This window comes from Peromyscus californicus, unplaced genomic scaffold, assembly GCF_007827085.1.
Source record: "Peromyscus californicus insignis strain IS unplaced genomic scaffold, ASM782708v3 Scaffold_6__1_contigs__length_162567912, whole genome shotgun sequence".
Lineage (NCBI taxonomy): Eukaryota > Metazoa > Chordata > Mammalia > Rodentia > Cricetidae > Peromyscus > Peromyscus californicus.
In genome coordinates this window covers 18,538,846-18,554,688 of record NW_026294584.1, presented here as the reverse complement: position 1 = coordinate 18,554,688, position 15,843 = coordinate 18,538,846, and the positions used below count along the sequence as shown (strand labels likewise).

Genomic DNA, 15,843 nt, shown 5'->3' with positions numbered 1-15,843 from the left:
ACATTTTGCAAAGACCTTAGAACTAGTCCAAAACAGACTAAGCTGCCGCTACAGAATGTATACAAAGACCAATTCCCAGGTGTTGTTTATTGCTAAATCAAGGCCAGGCTATTTACATCAAGACACAGTCCTTGCAGTAGCTCCCTTTCTGCATGTACCCTGACAGCTCAAGGTTCAGACAATTGTTTACTGTCTGGGACCCCTCACCAACTTAGAGCTACATGCATGGGTCAATGTGACATTACTAGCCTAAGAGAAACCATGTGACTTACACCTTGTGTTTTGAGAATGGGTAGGGCCCTGAAAATATAACTGTCCAGAGTTTGGCTGTGAAGGAGGAGCAGCCACAATGTGAAGAGAGATGGCTGTGTAGACTTATGTGAGAGTGCTGCAGAATGTGAGTGAAGAGTGTGTGTGTGTGTGTGTGTGTGTGTGTGTGTGTGTGTGTGTGTGTGTGTGTGCTGAGTGAGAGATGAAGAAGCATGAGAGAAGTGTGAGGGAATGAGTGGGTGAAAGAGTGAGTGAGTAAAGAGTGAGTGAATAATCTAGAATAAGTATGTGTGTGAGTATGAGAGAGAGCCGTGTGAAAGAGCTGCTGCTGTAGAGGAGCTGTGCCTAGGAACTGTGTAAGTGCTGTATGCTGAGAGAGCTATGGAAATGAGAGGTTTAGCTGTGGCCGTGTGGAGATTTGTAACTGTGTGGAGACAAAGAAGACGAAGCTGTATAGAAAAGAGATGCAGAAGAGAAATGTATGTAAAGATGTGTAGACCTGTGACAACAGATGTAACTGTGTATGGAGATGTATGGCCGTATGGACATAAAGAAAGACATAAAACTGTATGTACAGAATGTAGCAATGTGGAGATATGTAGCTGTATGGAGACAAAAGAGTCAGAGACCATTATTAAGAAGAAGTAAAAGAGAAAGTTAACATCAGAAAGCATGCGTGTTTTCTTATTTTACCAGTCAGACAGATAGCAACTTATTTCTAAATACTCTCAGATAGAAAAAGTCTAGCCCTTGCTGCCTTCGTGGATTTTCTTGCACTACCATGGAGGTGGCCTTGGAGCAGGCTCTCCATAGGCCCCTGATAAAGACCCCAAGATGTTGGGAGACGCCAGAGTCCTGGGATATCTGCCAAGAACACCTGAAGACTGGGTATGAATCCAGCCCAGGAGAGAGAAATGTTGCTGTGGGATGGTCTGTATGTCAAATGTGTTGCTGATTGGTCAATAAATAAATCACTGATTGGCCCGTGGCCAGGCAGGAAGTATAGGCGGGACAAGGAGGAGAATAAAGCTGGGAAGTGGAAGGCTGAGTCAGAGAGACACTGCCAGCCGCCATCAGGACAAGGAAGATGTAAAGTACCGGTAAGCCACAAGCCACAAGCCACGTGGCAAGGTATAGATTAATAGAAATGGATTAATTTAAGCTGTAAGAACAGTTAGAAAGAAGCCTGCCACGGCCATACAGTTTGTAACCAATATAAGTCTCTGTGTTTACTTGATCGGGTTTAAGCGGCTTGGGACTGGCGGGTGAGAGAGATTTGTCCTGACTGTGGGCCAGGCAGGAAAACTTCAGCTACAAATGGCGTCCAACGTGGTGGCAAGAGTTTCCACCTAAAACCTGAAAAAAAAGATTCTAAAACGGAGCTAAAAACAGCTTCCTAATTGTCTCTCTCAAATTAGCGGCAGCTGCCGGTTTGAGCTACTGGCGGGTTCCTAGCGTGCGTGCATGCTTGATCTGCAGTATGGCAGGAATGAGGCCTCTGCAAGTGGCACATTAAGCTGTGTGGTAGATTTAGCCTTTGGTAGTACAAAACAAAAAAAAGAGGTTTCTGGGCTACACGCTGCTTGGATAAAAGCATAGACCCACGATAGCTCCCAGAGCTGGCGGAAAACTACAGTACCGCCGCCATGTTGGGAAGCTGAGGTGGGCGGAGCCAGCAGCCACAGCTGCTGCAGCTTAAAGCAACAGATTCACAATAAGACAGATTCAGATGTAATAGTTTACAATGTGTGTAAAATATTCGTAGGCTTGAAAGAGACAAAAAAAAGGTGATATATACAGTATAGAAACAAATACATAGTTTTAAAAAATAAAGTCTTTAAAGAGACAGTAAAATTAATATAAAAAATAAGCCACGTGAAGATGAATATTACACAGAGAATTTGGATTGTGTTGTCTTTGGGATTTTTAACTGCAGAAAAACATTTGATTGTAAAAGCTGTTGAGTTATGCCAAAATGTATATTTTAAAGGTACCTTGACTTCAAAATTTGGATGTAAGGATGTGTTGCTTTGGAAAGGAGGCTCTGCTTTTGTTTCCACAGAAAGCCAGAGGCTATGGATTTGTTCCAGATTAAGATACATCAGGTTTGACCAGCCAAGACCACCTGAAAGGTCTCCGATGACACCATGGCCCAGATGATCCAACATCCAGAACCGTTTCAAGGCAACTGGCTCAGACGATACAGCCTCACGGACTACTCCATGATCCTAAAATTTTCTTTGTTTCCCCAGAAGAAACAGCGCCCCCCTCCAGCAGGAAGTAGTAAGAGAAGCTACGCCCAAATTCCCAAATATACCAAGCTGACTTTGGAGATATGTAAAGGTTAAAACCTTCCTTTTTAAGAAAAGAAAAGGGGAGGTGCTGTGGGATGGTCTGTATGTCAAATGTGTTGCTGATTGGTCAATAAATAAATCACTGATTGGCCCGTGGCCAGGCAGGAAGTATAGGCGGGACAAGGAGGAGAATAAAGCTGGGAAGTGGAAGGCTGAGTCAGAGAGACACTGCCAGCCGCCATCAGGACAAGGAAGATGTAAAGTACCGGTAAGCCACAAGCCACAAGCCACGTGGCAAGGTATAGATTAATAGAAATGGATTAATTTAAGCTGTAAGAACAGTTAGAAAGAAGCCTGCCACGGCCATACAGTTTGTAACCAATATAAGTCTCTGTGTTTACTTGATCGGGTTTAAGCGGCTTGGGACTGGCGGGTGAGAGAGATTTGTCCTGACTGTGGGCCAGGCAGGAAAACTTCAGCTACACTCTCCATAGGCCCCTGATAAAGACCCCAAGATGTTGGGAGACGCCAGAGTCCTGGGATATCTGCCAAGAACACCTGAAGACTGGGTATGAATCCAGCCCAGGAGAGAGAAATGTCTTGCAGTCAACGAAGCTGAAAGGAATTAGAGATCTGAAGAACAAACACTTCAGTATCAGACAAGAAGATGCAAAATTTTTTAGTTTGCTCTGCTGGTTTTGAATCTTGCTTTGGTCCAGTATTTCCAAACTATGTTCCCTTTCTCTGTGTCATTGTATGTTGGAAGTATGTAATCTTTTTTATTTTTATTTTATTTTATTTTATTTTTGGTTTTTTCAAGACAGGGTTTCCCTGTGTAGTTTTGGTGCCTGTCCTGGGTCTTGCTCTGTAGACCAGGCTGGCCTCGAACCCACAGAGATCCACCTGGCTCTGCCTCCCGAGTACTGAGATTAAGGGCATGTGCCACCACTGCCCAGCTTGGGTTTTTTTGTTTGTTTGTTTTTTGTTTTTTATTTTACAGGGTCTTAAAATTAGGAGAATGCTATGAGTCCCAGAAGAGACTCTGAACTTTGGACTTTTAAACAACATTGAGACTGTGATAGACTATGGGGACTTTTGAAGTTGGACTAAATGTATTTCTGCATTATGATATGGCTACAAGTCTATGGGAGCCAGGGGTAGAATATGGTGGTTTGTACCAGAATGTACTTCATAGGCTCATATATTTGAATGCTTAGTCACTAGAGAGTGGTTCTATTTGAGAAGGATTAGGAGGTGTGGCCTTGTTGGAGGAAGTGTGTCCCTGAGGGTAGACTTTGAAGTCCCACCATGCCAGGCCTAGGCTCTCTCTCTCTCTCTCTCTCTCTCTCTCTCTCTCTGCCTATAGATCAAGATATAGCTCTCACCTTCTGTTTCAGCACCTGCCTACATGCCACTATGCTCCCCATCATGATAATAGACTAAATTTCTGCAACTGTAAGCAAGCGCCTAATGAAATGTTTTCCTTTGTAACAGTTGCATTGGTCATGGCATCTCTTCACGGCAATAGAACAGTGACTTAAGACACCGGTATCTTCCTCAGTTGTTCTCCACTTTATGTTTTGAGACAGGGTCTCTCCCTGAACTTGTAATATGCTGACTTGGCTAAGTTGACTGACCAATAACTCCAGCTATAATCCAGGGACTACAGCTACCCACATGGCTTTTTACAGTTACAGGGGACCCAAACTCAGGTCCTCATGCTTGAGGGCAAGTCCTTTACTGACTGAGACATCTCACAAACCTCTAATTATTTGAAATATTTAATTTTGGCTATTGTTCGAAGAGGGTCACTTAAGACATAAATTTAAAAAGAATGCCTAGTAAAATTAGAAGCTCTTACTTTCTTTATTACTTAGCACTGTATACCATAACTACTTAAGTTTATTTTCCTTACAAAAATGAATGCTTTAAAGTTTGCTTTTTTTTTTAATTTCAGGTGAAGGTGCATTGGTGTTTTGCCTCCATATACATCTGTGTGAGGTGCTGGATCCCCGGGAGCTAGAGTTACAGACAGTTGGGAGCTGACATGTGGTTACTCGGAATTGAACCTGGGTCCCATGAAGAGCAGTATACGTTCTTAACTGCTGAGCCATCTCTCCAGCCCTGTTTTAAATTTCTCATGACACTGTCTTCTTGTATTTTCAAAAAGGAAAATATCAATATAATTATTAATTCTTAGAACCTAACGTTATTTTCACAACTTGCAAATTAGAGTAATAGTGACTATTTAGTATTGCTTTCCTAGTAAATCCAAAAGGACCAATGTCTTACCAGGTTTACAATCAATAACACTAAAAAAAAAAAAAAAAAAAAAAAAAACTTTTTCAAAACAATTCAGCACTATAGCTATCAGCATGTACCCTCAAAAATGGAATTATGTGGCACTTGAAAAGTCCTTTGGACCAGTTAATCCGCAAAGAAAACTGAGCTTTCATAGTGTCTGAATAACCTTCTCTGCTGAACATTTAATCTATGGCCACTAAAATGCCTCAATCCTAAGGGTGGGCCTTGTCTCTCTCACCATTATGGCAGAAATGTGGCACATGTTGCAGCTCAGTCTTACAAAGAGTCAAAGCCATCTCCTACCAGATGCTGAAGCTGTCTCCTCCTCACTGTCATGCTTCTCGTGCCACTCCATTGTCCTGTAATAGCTGAGCATCACTTCCCACAGTGCTTTGCACAGGTCCGCCAGGCATGGAATATAGCTGTCTGGTGTTACATGCTGAAGAAAAGGAGTCAATTCCCAAGAATGATATTTTCTTAAATACTCACAGCTAATCAAAATGAAATGTTCTATTATTAATCAGATTCAAGTAAAATTACAAGTAAGGAAATTTCTTCCACGGGTATAGCATAAGAAGAAAATCAATATGAGAAAAAAATTTCAAGTAATACCCATTTCAACATAGCTTTTTATTACTCGTTAGTAATAACAGTCCACATAGTATGATTCAATTGTAGTCCCTGAACCAATCCAAGAAATTATTGAACTGATAAGTGTTCTTAAAACATACATTTAACTTCCTCAAACGTCAGAACACAGTCCAAGAATAGAGTCATGTGAGATATCTGAGACCTTGTGAGAAAATTCCAAATGAACAAGTCTTGTAACCTCTGTTCTTCCATAACATGGGTTGTTCTTGGAATGTGCTCTCGTGCCCTTCCCGGTATAGGAGTGAGTTACTTCAGCAGTTGTTATTCATATGCCTCTCTGGAAAACCATGGCTTTTCCACGTGTGGCTTGTCCTTGTGATTGAACACCTTACTCATGTGATTTTCTTCACCCTCAGAGTATCAACTGTCTGATTCTCTGGATAAAGCTGGCTATTGCATGAGACTTTAGTCTACCTCATTTTAGGCCTCGCTTTCCCAGGTTCACACTAACTAGAGTGGTAAACAACCAAATATATATACTTTTTCAAATACATGTCTAAACATTTAGACATGGCTCTATATTTATTCTTGGAGCAGAGTCACAAACGGCATAATGAAAGCTAGATTTACCATCCAATGATTTCATCTGTGTAAATGAGTAAACATTTTGACAATCTCTGAATTCTACAGATGTACCAGTAAAGTAAAACATTTTAAAGCAAGTTATTACACACACGGATTATGGAACACTGCAAAGCTCTAAGGGATGCGCACGAGGGCCCTGCTCCCATCTTTCCACATCTATAAAAACAAGCCTTCTGCCTGCCTTCCTTTTCCTGTTCTACCTTGCAAGCTTCCCATCTGACATAAGGCAACATTTGCTCCATTGTTAGATTTTCTAGATCCTTGAAGTTTGTGATCAACCCACCAGAAAGGACTCTTCTGATGAGCACAGAAGGGCTCAGGGACTGGAGTGAGTAGTCCTGCAAGGGAAGTGCTAGCAGAGCAGAGCTGCTCAGGATACTCACATGCTCACGGGCTTCATGGGGCTGCTCGGGAAGCCTGCATGGCCATGACCCTCACAAGGTTGATGCTCAGGATGCTCACAGGCCCACAGGCTTCATGGGGCTGGTTAGGATGCTAACATGCCCAAGGTCCTTGCCAGGCTGCTGCTTGGGATGCTCATACATCCATGGTCCTCACTCTCAAAAGGCCTGTTAGTCCCAGAACGACTTCACCCCCACCAATCTCCGAACATTTACCGAACACTAACCTGGATGTCTCAGAATACTTTTGTGGAAGCACGTCAAATTTCTCAAACTGAACCACAAAGTAGAAGACTTAACCTCTGGAATCATATTGCCAATGTAAGACTTATGACAGAAATGTTTGACTGGTTTAATATTACAAGACCAATTAATATTTGCTCTATTAATAGATCTAAGAAGGAAAAAATGACTACCTCACAGATACCAAGACAGAAAAGCTGACCATCATTCATTCAACAGCCATTCCTAATTAAAAACTTATGAATAAATTAAGAGTGACCTCATAATTCCTGAAAGCACAACTGCTATGGTCAAGAAACAGTTAAGGCTACTTCTACCTCCAGCACTGCTTCACAGTTTTGGGAGGCAGTGGCCAATACAAGTAGACCAAAGGACTAGAGCTACACAGACCAAACCCTCCTTCGATCGACTAACTGACACAGGAACTGCAAGCTCCTACAGTCAACAGAACTCACTCTGTAATAACCCAGCAAAGCCACAGGTTATAAAATTAACATGCAAAAAATAAGATTCACATTAATAACAATCATTTAGATTTACACTGCATGGGGCATCTCATTTACAATAAAAGAGACAAAAAGCTTTAGGAAGAATCTCTGCAATACATGGCCAAAGACTCCATGACGAAAATCATGAGACACCCTGAAAAATGTAAAAGACTTGAGCTAACAGAGAGTCAAGCTTATTCTTGATTAGAACATTTCAGTTTTTATTAACATACCATACAAAGCTAATTCATTACCTTATTATGATACCAACTGTTAAAGCCCCAGCCTCTCAGAAAAACCTAGTGTATGATGGAAGTGGCACCTCACATCATTAGGCAGTCATTTTCAGAAATGGTGTCGCGCAACTAGACAGCCAACAGAAAAGACTAAATGAGACCCGCTTCCTACCGATACACAAGAATATACTCTAAATAAGAGATATAAACAACAACAATAACAAAAAAATACCACTATAGAGCACTAGGAAAAAATTTCCTCTCTAGTGTTACTACAAACAAAACTCTCTCTCCTTTGTACACCTCAAAACGCAGAGGGAACAAAACTAAAACCTGACAAATTTTTACATTAAAAAAACAGAATTTGTATGACTATAAACAAAGACAAAACGCAAAGATACACTCAAAAAAATTCACATATATCATAAAGAATTAATATCCTACATCTAGACATAACTCTAAAGAGTGTGAAAAGCTAGATGTGACAAAGTATGCCTGCAGTACTACCTATTTGGAAGGTTGAGGCAGGGGGATGAACCTATGAGTTTGAGGCCATCCCAGACAGTACAAAAAGACCTCCCTCTCAAAAACAAGAAGAGCAACAACAAAGTTTGGTGGGGACAGATCAAAAATGAAAGATTATCACAAACAGAAATGCAAAATACAACCTGAAACCTGGGAAAGAACGCTCACCTGTTTGTTTTTTGAGACAGGGTCTCAGTATGTATCACTGGCTGTCCTGGAACTCACTCTGTAGACCAGACTGGCCTCTAGCTCAGAAATCTCCTGACCTCTGCCTTCCAAGTGCTGGGATTAAAGGTGTGCACCACACTGCCCTGCAGCTCATTTTATTTTAACTAGACAAAGTAGACAAAGAAAGCCACAGCCAAACATAACTCCCACTCCACTGCTGGAAGGAACCTAAAACGGTATAATCTCATGGAGCAAACAGGAACCACCTAACAGAACAGCAAATGTACTTCCACTTCAACGGAGCAATCGCCCCTCTAGAAATTTATCCCGATGATGTACCATAACAAAATGTTTAACTAAAAGCTATTGAAGTCTACCTAAATCCGCAAACACAGGAATCTGCAGAAAAAAATACATTCATACACATAAAAGAATACCATGTAGTTATGAAGAATAATTTCACATGCTTATTTTATAATTGCTAGCTAACCATGAGCCAGTTTTAATTTTTTTCTCAATTTATTTTAGCACATCATTATGCCTGACTCATCTCCTGCCACATACATATTAGAAAGAACAAGATCAGGAAAGATGAAAAGTGTATGGCCAAGTAAAACAAAACTCAAAGAGTTCCAGGCTGTACCTTGGCAATCATTCACCCAATACAAGAACTCCACAGAGATCAATTTTAAAAATTTTCAGAATCTACATTGCTTAATTTACATTTATATTATGCAAATGTATTTCATCTAAGTATATCCCAACATTCTCCCTAGAAGATGAGAGGATGATAGCATTAGGTGTATTTTTTTCTCTAAAAAATAATAAATAAATGAATAAATAAATAAATAAATAAATAAATAAAAAATAGAACTATACAGATGGCTGCTAGAGTCCACCAATGAATTTCTACATCACATCATAGTTTATCAAACCACAAACTTAAAACTTAAATCTACTACCTCTGCTCTAAACAATGTGCTATCCTATGCTATGTCTCAGGGCTCCTCTCCTATCCTATGTCTCAGGGCTCTTCTCCTATACTATGTCTCAGGGCTCCTCTCCTATGCTGTCTCAGGGCTCCTCTCCTATGCTACGTCTCAGGGCTCCTCTCCTATGCTATGTCTCAGGGCTCCTCTCCTATGCTATGTCTCAGGGCTCCTCTCCTATGCTATGTCTCAGGGCTCCTCTCCTATGCTATGTCTCAGGGCTCCTCTCCTATCTATCCTATGTCTCAGGGCCCCTCTCCTATGCTGTCTTAGGGCTCCTCTCCTATACTATGTCTCAGGGCTCCTCTCCTATACTATGTCTTAGGGCCTCTCTCCTATGCTGTCTTAGGGTTCCTCTCCTATGCTATGTCTTAGGGCTCCTCTCCTATGCTATGTCTCAGGGCTCCTCTCCTATGCTGTCTCAGGGCTCCTCTCCTATGCTGTCTCAGGGCCCCTCTTCTATGCTGTCTCAGGGCTCCTCTCCTATGCTATGTCTCAGGGCTCCTCTCCTATGCTGTCTTAGGGCTCCTCTCCTATACTATGTCTCAGGGCTCCTCTCCTATGCTGTGTCTCAGGGCTCCTCTCCTATGCTGTCTCAGGGCTCCTCTCCTATACTGTCTCAGGGCCCCTCTCCTATGCTGTCTCAGGGCTCCTCTCCTATGCTATGTCTCAGGGCTCCTCTCCTATGCTGTCTCAGGGCTCCTCTCCTATCCTATGTCTCAGGGCTCCTCTCCTATCCTATGTCTCAGGGCTCCTCTCCTATACTATGTCTCAGGGCTCCTCTCCTATCCTATGTCTTAGGGCTCCTCTCCTATGCTATGTCTCAGGGCTCCTCTCCTATGCTGTCTCAGGGCTCCTCTCCTATACTATGTCTCAGGGCTCCTCTCCTATGCTGTCTCAGGGCTCCTCTCCTATGCTATGTCTCAGGGCTCCTCTCCTATGCTGTCTCAGGGCTCCTCTCCTATGCTGTCTCAGGGCTCCTCTCCTATGCTATGTCTCAGGGCTCCTCTCCTATGCTGTCTCAGGGCTCCTCTCCTATGCTATGTCTCAGGGCTCCTCTCCTATGCTGTCTCAGGGCTCCTCTCCTATGCTGTCTCAGGGCTCCTCTCCTATGCTGTCTCAGGGCTCCTCTCCTATGCTGTCTCAGGGCTCCTCTCCTATGCTATGTCTCAGGGCTCCTCTCCTATGCTGTCTCAGGGCTCCTCTCCTATGCTATGTCTCAGGGCTCCTCTCCTATGCTGTGTCTCAGGGCTCCTCTCCTATCCTATGTCTCAGGGCTCCTCTCCTATGCTGTCTCAGGGCTCCTCTCCTATGCTGTCTCAGGGCTCCTCTCCCATGCTGTCTCAGGGCTCCTCTCCTATGCTATGTCTCAGGGCTCCTCTCCTATGCTGTCTCAGGGCTCCTCTCCTATGCTATGTCTCAGGGCTCCTCTCCTATGCTGTCTCAGGGCTCCTCTCCTATGCTATGTCTCAGGGCTCCTCTCCTATGCTGTGTCTCAGGGCTCCTCTCCTATGCTGTCTCAGGGCTCCTCTCCTATGCTGTCTCAGGGCTCCTCTCCTATGCTGTCTCAGGGCTCCTCTCCTATGCTGTCTCAGGGCTCCTCTCCTATGCTATGTCTCAGGGCTCCTCTCCTATGCTGTCTCAGGGCTCCTCTCCTATGCTGTCTCAGGGCTCCTCTCCTATGCTGTCTTAGGGCTCCTCTCCTATACTATGTGTTAATCCTCCTCTCCTATGCTATGTCTTAGGAGCTTACTGTTGTTTAATAGATGCATCAAGCCAGATATAATATATGTAATATTTTCCAAAAACAAGTGAAATTATAGCAAACCTGTCTGTCACTGATTCAAGTATAAATGAATCACAGATCTAACTAAATCAATGACCTTGTCTAAATGTCTACCAAAAGAACTCAAATTTTATTATAATCCAATACATCAATGTCTACAAGCATATGAGACTAACAAATTTAACACAAGACATTAAGATAATTCTCATCTAAGTTTATATTCTAAAAGTACAAACTACAGAGACCATTTTATTTAAAAAAAAAAAAGTTTTAAATGGTGTTTCCAATATATATAAACTCTGACATATTAAATCTCTGTGCTTGTAATATGCTGGGAATAAGACTCATTTTGAAATAAAATTGAGCCATTTCCACTATACCACGCAAGCAATTAGCATCTACTCTCAAAAAAAAAAAAAAAAAAAGCTTTTTAGACATGTACTTAAAAACCTTTGCAAGCCAAGCATGGTGACACACACCTATAACCTAAGTGAAGAGAGAGAGGCAGAGGCAGGTGTGTTACAAGTTCAAGTCCAGCACAGGCTACATAGTGAGACCTTGTCTGCAAAACACAAATCAGTCCGTAGATTAAAAAAATAAAAAAATCACTTGTAACCTGTATATTCTAATTAGTTTATGAAAAGCACCTCTAAAATTAAACTGGGGCTGATATGGAAACATCCTCTCTGCTGACTAGATTTCACAGTGTTGAAAGGTGCTATGCAGGTCACTGGGGGAGAAAAGTCATGAATTTATTCTGTGGTTAAATCTTTATGCCGCTATAATGACCTGCCAAGCAAGATGTGCCTATAGACCTAATAGTGACAGGACAGTTATCGGAGTAACCAACTGCTTTCCGATTAGATGTGAGTCTGTTCCTGATACAGAAATTCACGCCTGATACTGTAAGCCTACCCAAAAGCCCACAGCTAGGCAGGTCATAGGACCTGGGCAGAGGAGGGACAGAAACCTCGTACTGCTGTTCTGCTAACTGGGTTTGTCATCAATCTGCCTTCTAAGTATTAATGTTTAGAGGTACTGCTTTCAACCTTGGTCAAGGAGTTTCAGTTTTGTAGTGGCAGCAATCAATGGAGAGACTCATAACTGGCCAAAAAGCTAGTAAGTGACTCTGCGTGCTCAGACCTAAATGGGACATCTGTATCAATTCCTGCAAGGCTTAAAGGAACATCACAGGAGAGAGGCTAGAAAGAATGTAAGATCTCTGCATGAAACGCTATCTTGTCAGCATGACCTGGCTCTTTCTCTACCAAACTCGTGGCAGCTAGCGGTAGCTATAAAAGGCCTGCACAAGATCAAACCAGTCAACAATTCCACATGGACAGGAGAAGGGAGGGACTCACAGACTTCCACCCTTAACTGAGGGGCTGTACTAGTCTTCATGATAATGGATTTGAAGGCTTGATCTGCAGCTGGAAGGATTAAGAGGTATGGCCTTATTGGATATGTGTCATGGGTGAAGGATGTCTGAAGTTTCAAAACCCCAACCTAGTTAGCTCTGTCTCTGCCTCCAACTTATGGATGAGATGTAAATTCTCAGCTACTGTTCCATGCCATGTCTGCCTGCCTGCCGCCATGCTCCCCAGCATGATGGTCATGCACTTATCCTCTGGAACGGTGAACAAGCCCCATTAAATACTTTCTTTCATAAGCTGCCTTCCCTCGTCATGGTGTCTCTTCACAGCGATAGGAAAGTAACTGAGACAGGGCATTGTCTACTTGCTGCTGGGAAGGAAATCCTTTATTTACAGTCAGCACTAATCAGACTCCTCAAATTATCACAAAGAAGACTGCAGTTAGGAAAGACTAGGAAAGGGAGGCTTATATTGGGGGTCTGGGGAAAGTGAGACGGGGAGTTAGGTATCTACATGACTAAGATACAATATATGTATGTATGTATGAAATTGTCAAGGAATAAATGTTTTTAAATGCATTTCCAGATTTCACAGAAAACCTTATTATATTACACAGGCATGTAGAACCATGACCAAAGAGTCAAAACAGAAAAAATAGGTAGATAATATAATCACATACAATCATAAAACAGGCAGGCAAAGAAAACAAGCGGCCAGACAAAATTACTGTCTGGATTAATAGCCTATAAAACTTCCACCTAGAAATCAAACCTTCAGCCCTCTAAAGCATGATGGGGAAGACTCACCTAAGAAACTGGAGGCCCTGGTTCCACACGGAACTAGTTCCATATCTGGCCAGTCACTTCTACTTACACAAGAAACCACTTTGGATCTGTTTCACCTTCCATAAAAGAGAGAGAGTACCAGACCTCCTACCTCATCATTTGCTTAAATAAGTCATCAGTTACTAAATGTCTAACAAGGAAGCTCAGCTCCAGTTCTGACTGAAGGGCTCATTTACTTCAGGCCAGGTAGACTGTGTGTGGCTGGACATTGTAATTCCAGTTCTATGTTCATAGATGGAAAAGTGAAGTTAATCATGAATGAATCAATTCAGAAAATACTAACCCAGTAAAATACCTCTTCTTGAACTGTCTTTAAGGATAGGAAACAGAAGTGCAATTTCTAGTATCTCTCCATGTTCTACAGTTATTTTCCATGCTCACCTCAGGGAAGATGGTACAGTGAGAGAAAAGAAAAATGCAGTCTCTGAGAAACAGTGTTTGGCATAGAAAAGGATTACTTTAAATAACTATTAAAGGAAAAACTTCCACATCTACAGAAATGATTTTCATGTCTCCTAACTTGGATGAGTATAAATGGCAGTAAGTACCCTGCCACGGGATCTGGATCTGATCCTGGCTGTCACAGTGCGCAAGTGTTGAATACCATGAAGGCTCCTTAATCTAATCTTGATTAATGGCTTAAATTCAACAGATCTGGCCTCTCATGCCACCTCAATCAGTTCAGAGAAAGCCTAGGACCTCCCCTCTCTAGTATTAACCACAGGCAGTAGCATACCTCATCAGAATTCAAATGAAGAAATTAACTTCTCAAAAGCAGTGACATGTTAGCCTTGATTATAAACAGTGAATTTAGGTGATTTTCAAGTATAGTGTACATCCAGCCATAAATATAAGCAATCTTTCTCAACTTTAAGTATACAATGGAAGAATATCATCTTTTCAAAGTTGCTACAGTAAAAAGTAAGAAAGAGACTAACAGTCTTTTATTTATTATACAGCTGTACTCATAAGAAAATACTATTAAGTATCTACTCAAAAAACTCAGAAAGATGCTTTACTATTAAAACACACCACACAGGAATTCTTAGGAGGTCCTTACAGAATTCCTGTTGTTTCACACTTAGATTTAGCACTCCACTCACATCCTAACAAACATGCAGAGAACAGATGCTCTGGTATCTCACGGAGACCCAAAATCCACAGTGCCAGTTCGCGCGCGCTGCGCGCGCACGCACACACACACACACACACACACACACACACACACACACACACACACACACACACACACACACGCAGAGTCACAGATTAAGCAAACACCAGAGCCACAAGGTCATCAGCACCACTGGAAAAAATGCTGCTGCAGCGGCAATGCCCAGTCAAAACATCACTAAAGCATCTATGCAGATCCTGAACTCCATCTCTAAGTGCAAAAGACAGCTCTAAGGTTAAAAGACAGTTCCTCTCAATTGCAAATCTCTAATGATTTCTTCACGTGCCAGGCTGTATGTAATGTCAATATCATATGCACTTTCTAACCACCAGAAACCTGAGCAGTCGCAGACAAAGCACAGAACTGGATGGGACATGTTTGGGCTTGAAGCCATGACTCCTACAGAACACCAGAGACAATATGACGCTCCATAGATTATGTTTTTTTAAATAGAACATTTGACAAATATTCCTAGCACCTGACTAGCTTCCAGACAAAAAACACAAACAGCTCGTAGGGAAACACTACCATTCCCCACTATCGAGCCCTTGTTCATTAGCGCTGCACAGGCATATAAACAAGAAGATGATGTAAGAGTGTACTGCATAAGAACGGCCGGCGCAGAAGGCCTGAGTACCAGTCTAGGTGTTTCTAATTGCTGGTAAGTAGCCTCAATCGAACAGATACCAGCATTTATAAAACAGGCAAAGCATGCACCCTGACACATATATTTCAAAGTTTCAAATGATAAAGTGTGTTATGGTGTCTGAAATGACCATAAAAACAATTATTTAAATATAAGAACACTGTTGAATTAAGAATGGCAATTTTTTAGCAGGTTTCAAATAGTTTTCTACCAGTAGATTATTTCATTTCTGTTGACAGCACACTGAGGAATACTTCACATGTGTGTATGCTTTCTTTTTTTTTTTTTTTTGTAATTTTCACTATCTTACTTTTATATATATATATATATATATTTTATAATTAATTTAATTTTACATATCAACCGCAGATTCCCGTCTTCCCTCCTCCCACCCCCTAGACTTCCCCACCAATCCACCCCCCAATTCCCACCTCCTCCAAGGCAAGGTCTCCCCTAGGGATTCAGCTCAGCCTGGTAGATTCAGTTGAGGTAGGTTCAGTCCCCTCCTCCCTACACCAAGGCTGAGCAAAATGTCTCAGCATAGGCCCTAGGTTCCAAAAAGCCAGCTCATGCACCAAGGACAGGTCCTGGTCCCACTGCCTGGTGGCCTCCCAAACAGTTCAAGCTAATCAACTGTCTCACTTATCCAGAGGCCCTGGTCCTGTTCCATACGGACTCCTCAGCTATTGGTTCACAGTTCATGTGTTTCCACTAGTCTATTTGTCCCTGTGCTTTGACTAAGTAATTTTAAAAAGCATTTATCAAGATGCAATCCACAATGATATTTGTAATTTGATAATTTAAAAGCATACAGCAACTTCGAAAGATCACTTATCATCAGTCTTTTTTCTCAGTGAAAATAATC

The 15,843-nt window shown here is 42.0% G+C and overlaps 1 protein-coding gene across 1 annotated transcript in view; it reads right to left on the bottom strand.

Moving 5' to 3' along the window:
• Positions 1 to 15,843, bottom strand: part of Vps50 (VPS50 subunit of EARP/GARPII complex) — a 109,574-nt gene that overhangs the window by 55,288 nt on the left and 38,443 nt on the right. Inside the window, exon 13 of the mRNA XM_052719185.1 lies at positions 5,172 to 5,307. Coding sequence (XP_052575145.1) covers positions 5,172 to 5,307 — 136 coding nt within the window. The remainder of the gene's footprint in view (positions 1 to 5,171; positions 5,308 to 15,843) is intronic.